Genomic DNA, 7,106 nt, shown 5'->3' with positions numbered 1-7,106 from the left:
TCAAAAGGCTTTTAGACATTTAATAATTTTTAGCTGATTTTAAAGAGAACTTTAACACTTTTTGCTTTGAATGGAACTCCTTACGTACAGATTTATGCAGAGATGAATTTCAGTTTGGATATTTGATGACACAAACTTAAACAAGCATATTTCCTGCAAGGCATCAGCAGCGCTGTTTACCATAAGTTTCCCCTGTTCATCATCATAAAATGTTTGGAGTTATGATAAGAAATGCATACATAAAAACTGATATATGAAAGCTGTAATTCTGTAACGATTGAATCTTTACAAATCCTGAACAAATTTTGTAGTTTAAAAACTTTGCAAATGGTGTAATTTTAAAAAGTATAATTTTGTCTTCAGTTTTGTTCCAAATAGGCATTGTGAGGGCAGTCTCTGTAGGCTTCTCATCTGATTTTTGTTTGTCGCACAATTATGGCTAAAGAGGTTTTTCCATCTGTAGTCCAAGTTTGCCTACCATTAATAGACTGTTTAAATAAAAATAGGAATCAACTATTAATACACTGTTTAAATAATAAATCAACATGTTGGTAAATTTTGCTAATAAACTAAATGATTGTACCTTAGATATGTTCTTGGCAATGTCTATGTTTGTCCAAAGAAAACCCACATTCTCTAGTTTACTTAACCCAACAATAATTCAGAACTTAGCAATGGGAAAATAGGAGTTGTACCTGGCACCAGCAATTAACCCTGCAGGCATAAATTTTCTAGAGTTATAGAATCTCATTCCCATCAGGACAGTCAAGGTTCCAGATGCAGCTAGAAAAAATATGACAACCCCAAAAGTGGGAAATTATGACATTTAAGGGAAAATATATGCAACCAAATATAAGCATGTGTGTGTGTCAGGAAAGACTTGATGGTAGAAGCAGCCCCCTTTTATGTAAGTACTGAAATCTGCTTAACTTCCTGCCCTCATACATTGTTTTCAGAGTCAACAACCTGGAATTCTTACAACATCTCTCTTCGTTCTGCAATTACTAGTCTCCAGTGCGCTTCTTTGATAGAACTAATTTAGACTGCAGATTACACAAGTGAGAAAAGAATATCAAGATTTACAAAACACTTGGCATGAATACAGTGTAAAAGTTCACTTGCAAATACACATAAATGTAGAAATAGAACGTGCTTTCTAAAGTGATAACCTTAAAATGCACATAAATTACAAGTGAACAAAGAAGGTGACAAGTCACATGTGAAAACTTGAACATACAATGAGATGGTTAAATACTTAATGGTTCTATGTTTTTGCCATTAACTTAATCCTGGATTGTAAGTATACTGAATCTCAGGACAGGGTAGAGGGAAAAGAAATACTGAAAGTAATCTAATAGATGTGTGTGCATACAAATACGTAAGATATAAACATGTCTGTGTGGAATAGTGATGCAAGAAAAATACTTACCCAGAGAAAGCCAAATAGCCTTTGGATCCTTTGACAGCTGATAAGCACCCAATCCTGCTAACCCACCACAGAGGAGACCAGCAGCTAAGGAAGGGACACTACCTAGTTTAAACAGATGACACAGACCTTGGTTAGAAGATGAAATGTGTCAACCCAACAAACTGTTGCCACGTTTCTTCCAGCTCCACTCTAGGGAAGGGAGGACATAAAAAGGCTTAATGCATAGAGCTGTTTAGCTGATCCCACAAGTTATAGCAAGCCTCATGCTACACGCTAGCCTCCCCCTGGGAGAAAGGAGAACTTGGGGAAGGGGCACAGCAGGAATAAGGGAAATTCTGCATTAGACATACAGCTGGCAAAAGTTCTTTAAAAAACAGCTGCAAGATCAACTTTGGAACGAGTTGTGTAATTCTCTTTATGATGGCAAACTCTGAACAGTGAATCTTGCCTGTTTATTTGCATTCATACCCAAGACGATTTCTGTCCTGGTCCCCAGCATTCTGACCATTTACATTTACCACTTACCTTTACCTTTGGAATTCCTAAGATTTTTTTTTTTAAGTTGAAATTATGGGCTGTGTTTTTAGAAAGAAAAAGATTACTAACTTCCACAGCTTGAGGTTGGTTTGGTTTGGTTGTGGTAAGATAGGCCATACACTGCTTATACCAGCGTTTCTCAACCTTGGCAACTTCAAGCTGTGTGGACTTCAACTCCCAGAATTCCCCAGCCAGCATGGTTGTCTGGGGAATTCTGGGAGTTGAAGTCCACACAGCTTGAAGTTGCCATGGTTGAGAAACACTGGCTTATACTGTTAAAATCCACCCTGGGCTTTTGGCAAACTGAAAAATCTAGTCCTTAGGTTTGTTCTCTAAGCTGTAGTGAAGTAGTAAATTCCAGAATACATCTCATCTCTATTGCGCCAACCAACCGACAGAAGGTGAAAGCTGGAGAAAACAAAAGGAGATACTATACCTGCTTTTACATAGCCAGCTATTCCGCCGGAGGCGACCAATGCAGCATAACCGTAGCCAATCCAATCCACACTCATGCTGTAACATAAATATGAACAAATACCAATTCTAAAGATTTCACACGGCCAACTTAAAAAAAGGGTGGAGCAACGTTTGCCGATGCTGAAAAAGGTGTTCACAAAAAGTACCGGATCTCGAGACAAAGGTAAATTCCCACATAACCTTAGCAAGCCAGGAGAAGGAAGACGCGTGATTTTTCAAAGGCAACTGACCCACGTGGCGTCCACAGATGTATTGGCCTCGAGGATCCGCAGCTTTAGTTATCTGGGGCCGCTACATGCCAATCTGGTTTTGCATGCCTGGGAACTAGCATGCAAATTAATCATGGCTTCGCGGAGTACCGGTCACACATTTTAGCCGAATGGCTTGTACAAACCCACCTCTCACACTAGTTTATGCTTCAACGCGACACTTCAACTCGACGTTCAGACGACAGGAAAGGCACCAACCCGCAAGAACGGTCTCTGCGCAAGCTCAGGCGTTCACCTATTTCGTCGTCAGCTCCCATCAGGCTCAGCCAGGGAAAGGCAGAAGTCATAGACCAACAAGTACAGCGGGGGCGTGCTCCGGGTAGGGGAAGAAGGCTACCATTTTTCTGTGCCCGAGACGGACCAGTTTTACACTTGCCAAATGCACCGGTTAAAATATGCAGATCGGAAAATCGCTACGACCCCGTGCTACCTGTGCAAATACGAACTATTCCGATTTTCCTCCTGAACTTCTCTCCCGCTTCCCCTAGAAACAAATCAGCGTTGACACCCCCCCCCCCCAATTCGCATCAGTTAGCCAGACGAAGCTCATTATTTCCAGTCTCCCTCCCGCCAAAAGGCAACTTGCAGGAAAAGTGCAACAAAGAAGCGACACAAGTAACGCCGGACTAACCTTTCGCAAAGGTCGCGCGTGCAAGAACGCTGCCCGGACGCCAAACAGCCCGACGTTCCAACGCCCAGCAAATCCTCTCGCGGTAGGTCGCTTCGGGGCGTGTTCAGGGCAGGGCGATCAGCAACGCACCCGACGTTTCCTAAACCCAGAGTAAAGGACAAGTAACGGTGGGCTCGGAGTTCGTTAGGGCCTTTTGCCTGGAATGCAACGGGATGTGAGCTCTATTACTGCCATTAGCCCCCAGTCCGGGCGTGTTTGTTTGGAAAGGTTATTATACTACAGACATGACATTTGAATGCCGATCTGGCGAAAAGTTTTGCATTATAATCACATATAGGGTATATATGTAATATGAATTGAACCACCACAGGTGGCAGCACTTAACCGACCTTGGCTGGTCGGAAAGACTAAGTATAGTCGCCCTTGAGTAGTGGAAGAGCGCTAGAAAAGCCCAGGGTTGTAGGTGAGATTGGGAAATCGGAAAAACATCCCCAAGAAAGGCCGTGAGAAGTCACTTTTGGATTGTCTCGAAGAGAACTATATGGATTTGTCTATGAAATCACCAGGAGTTCTGCTCAGATTAAACTCTCTCTTTTGTGCCTTTGAGCCACTCCTGACAAGTTCATGTTTTTCAGAAGCAGTTTGCCCTTGCCTCCTTCCTAGGGCTGAGAGAGAGTGACTGGCCCAAAGTCATCTAGTTGGCTTCCATACCTAAGACAGGGATAGAACTCAGGGTCTTCTGGATTCTAACCTAACCCTTTAGCCACAAACTAGCTGGCTTATATTATGTCATATGATGCCCATTACAGTACATTGGGTTTTGTAGGGACCAGCCCAGCACTGCAACTTGTTCCTCTCAAGCAAATTCAGAATACTGTACTTTGAGATGTTCTAACTGTAATCCACTGTTACCACTTCCCAGGACCTGGCTCTGCATCACAGCAGCCCACCAAGAAAATATTTTTCCTTTTAAAAAATTCCTTTCCTCGCATTTGTTTTTTCAAAAAAACATTGTAGCTGAAAATGCAGCCTCTTGAGCGCTCTAGGTATACTGTAACTATACAGGTATGTGAAAAAAATACTCTGCTCTATAGCTTCCTGTAGAAAGAAGGGTTCCTGGTCAGAATGTTGTTCAGGTACTTCACCTAAGGTCAGGGACGTCTGCTGGGGCATCCACATCCATGGAATTGAAGCCCTCCGCCCTTTTGAATGTGCACTGCATGTATGTGGGTTTTTAAAAGTTCAGTTTAGCAGACCTGCCTGCCCATAACTTCAGCAAGAAGTTGGAGATGTGGGAAAAGTCCCTCACGGAATAAATTTGACAGTCTTGAGAAGCAGCAAAAAGATTTTATTAACGTTCTTGCAAGGACGGGTGCCCAGCCAAAATAGGCACACCCCTTCACACAAAGCATGCAGTTTTATTCCCTACCCCCAGCCGGTGAAATCCTTCCTCCTGTTCCCCATTGGATAGGTACTTGGGAGTTTACAGCCTGTCTGAGATGCCTTAGATTTTGCAGGAAGTCCCGCCTTTGTTTATATCTCCCATTCCTCACTTTTTACCTCCCCCAGTCCCCTATTTATTATTTTCCTTATAAGGCAGCTAGCCCCCTTGGAGTAAGTAGGTCAGGGTCTTGTCTGACCACAAAGTTTGCTAGAACTGGTTTTGAGCATATTTTCAGCATTGGTTAGGCAGCTTATTTCCTTTATACCTGCCCTTATGGAGATACAGTCTCCTGTTTCCCCTAACCACATATCCCACATCCTCGATATACTGACAAGCAAGCCTAGCTACTAGAAAGCAAGCTTCAGTTGGCAAGTTACTGAAAAAGCAAGTTCTGTTCTATTGTAGCCCTTGCAAAAACAACATCGCTATCCCCCCTTTCTCACAGAGAGCAGGTATAAACAGTACTGGATGAAGTGGGAATCAAATAAGGCACTTGAAAAAGGATCAGAGCTTCAATCACATGATTGCAGCAGCCACCATCTTGACTTTTTTGACCACCCCTCCCCCTGCAGATGCTTCTGGGTCAAGGGAAAGTGAATGGAGATTCAAAACCCCCAAACTAAGAACTCCATTGAAAGGGAACTAAATGTGCCATTGGAAGTTACACTGTTCCCATATACATAAAAAGGAAATTCTTTGCTGAAATGGACATTCATTCATTGTTTGGAAAATAATCAGAAATCTTTTCTGTAGTGCAGGATGCCTCTTAAGCTGTCTTCTATCTTTTGCCTGCCAGCATCATTCCTCTTAAGACTTAGAAAAGGAGAAAGCTGAAAAAGTTTTTCTACCTTTAATTGCTTTCTCCCCCTAAATAATATAAACAGTATACTGTTCACCACTACAACCACCACATACACCTAGATTTCTATCAGTTTTAAAAAATAAATGTATGCATACATATTTCTATAATATGCTTCATATTACAATATCTGGGAAAGTTTTCTTTAAATGATAAGGTAAGCTTCTTTATAACACAAATGGGATCTCTGAACAAAACAGAAGGTCAAACATCTGGGCTGCAGAAAAAATCCAGCATATAGCTAGATGGCAGCAAGCAGATACAGAAATCTCTGGCTCTTTGCTGCCATCTACAGTCATGATTTTTCAGGTTTTTCAGTCAAGAACACAGCAGTAAAAAAAGTGATTACATATGCACTACAGTACAGGTTAAAAAATAAAGGGCACTGAGCAGGGGACAGATTCAATGGCATAATGGCATCTACTGTAATGTGATAACCTCAGGCAAAAAATGAGCATGATATGTCCTATAGCCTACCTGATTTCAAGCTATCAGATCTTTGTAAACTCACGAAACCAGGTTTGGTTTGAAAGCACCAGTCTGATAACTAACCAGCACACCATTCTAAGTGGGAAGGATCCTGTCACTTTTCATGCTTGAAAAAACACACTGATACATACATTTTACTGCAGCCCTCTTTTAATACCTGAAAACAGGCTTTGAGAAGAAAACCAGGTCCAAGCAACGAACACAATAATTTCCAACAGCATCTCCATTTCACTTTCCCTTGACCCAGAGGCATCTGTAGAGGGAGGAGAGGTCAAAAAAGTCAAGATGGTGGCTGCTGCAATCATGTGATTGAAACCCTGACCATTTTTCAGATGCATTGTTTGATTCCCCCCATGCATTTCCCTACCTAGACCTTTTCCTTGATGCAATTTATTATCATTTAGTTTTTTAAAGATATCTTACCACATTTTGAAAAACCGCATGAAAAAGAAATCCCAATAAAAATAGGACAAGTGTAAACAAAGCAGTAATAAAGAAAGTGAATCAGAGAAGTGGTAAAATAGCATAAATGAGTGAATTGGAATCAGAACTGTCTAATTTTCTTGATCCAGCAGGAGGGAGATCACAAGCTGTTCCTTCTTAGGAATGAGCACTCTCTGGCCCTCCAGATGTTGCTGAATTTCAACTCTCATAAGCCTGGCAAACAGCAAGGGATAATGGGGGCTAAACTCTGAAACATCTGGAAATGGACATACCTACTCATGCTTTTACTATGCAGATGCCAGATGCCCCCACAAAAGGGGAAATTCTGGACATCTGTTGTCATTTCCTTTTTCTAAAAAAAAAAAAAGCCTCATTACGAAGCAAAAAGTAGAAGCTAAATGAAAGAAAATCACATCTTTTGCATCAAGACTGCACCTCCAGTAGGCATCTCAAATCCTGTCGCATCCTTGTAATGGTGGTTCTGTTGCTGCTACATGATGGAGTTTTTAAATGCTGATAAAAGAACT

General features: G+C 41.6%; 1 protein-coding gene across 1 annotated transcript; it reads right to left on the bottom strand.

The window, feature by feature from the left end:
* LOC134494014 (transmembrane protein 14C-like) lies at positions 1 to 3,535 on the bottom strand. The gene is made up of 5 exons (XM_063298886.1): positions 3,344 to 3,535; positions 2,403 to 2,479; positions 1,430 to 1,531; positions 696 to 783; positions 1 to 488 (listed from the first exon to the last, which is right to left on the bottom strand). Exons 2-5 carry the CDS (start codon positions 2,476 to 2,478, stop codon positions 440 to 442), a joined length of 315 nt encoding a protein of 104 aa, XP_063154956.1. The 5' UTR covers position 2,479; positions 3,344 to 3,535; the 3' UTR covers positions 1 to 439.
* Positions 3,536 to 7,106: the final 3,571 nt, after the last annotated feature.

The sequence above is a fragment of the Candoia aspera genome, chromosome 3 (assembly GCF_035149785.1).
Source record: "Candoia aspera isolate rCanAsp1 chromosome 3, rCanAsp1.hap2, whole genome shotgun sequence".
NCBI lineage: Eukaryota > Metazoa > Chordata > Lepidosauria > Squamata > Boidae > Candoia > Candoia aspera.
The sequence above is the reverse complement of the archived record's forward strand: the minus strand, read 5'-3'. Positions and strand labels throughout refer to the sequence as shown.

Coding starts and splice junctions, on each gene's coding strand:
- LOC134494014 (XM_063298886.1), bottom strand. CDS start 2,478: ATGAGTGTGGATTGGATTGGCTACGGTTATGCTGCATTGGTCGCCTCC. Junction 1,532..2,402: donor AGCTGGCTATGTAAAAGCAG/GTATAGTATCTC, acceptor TGTTTAAACTAG/GTAGTGTCCCTTCCTTAGCT. Junction 784..1,429: donor GGCTATTTGGCTTTCTCTGG/GTAAGTATTTTT, acceptor TATTTTTTCTAG/CTGCATCTGGAACCTTGACT.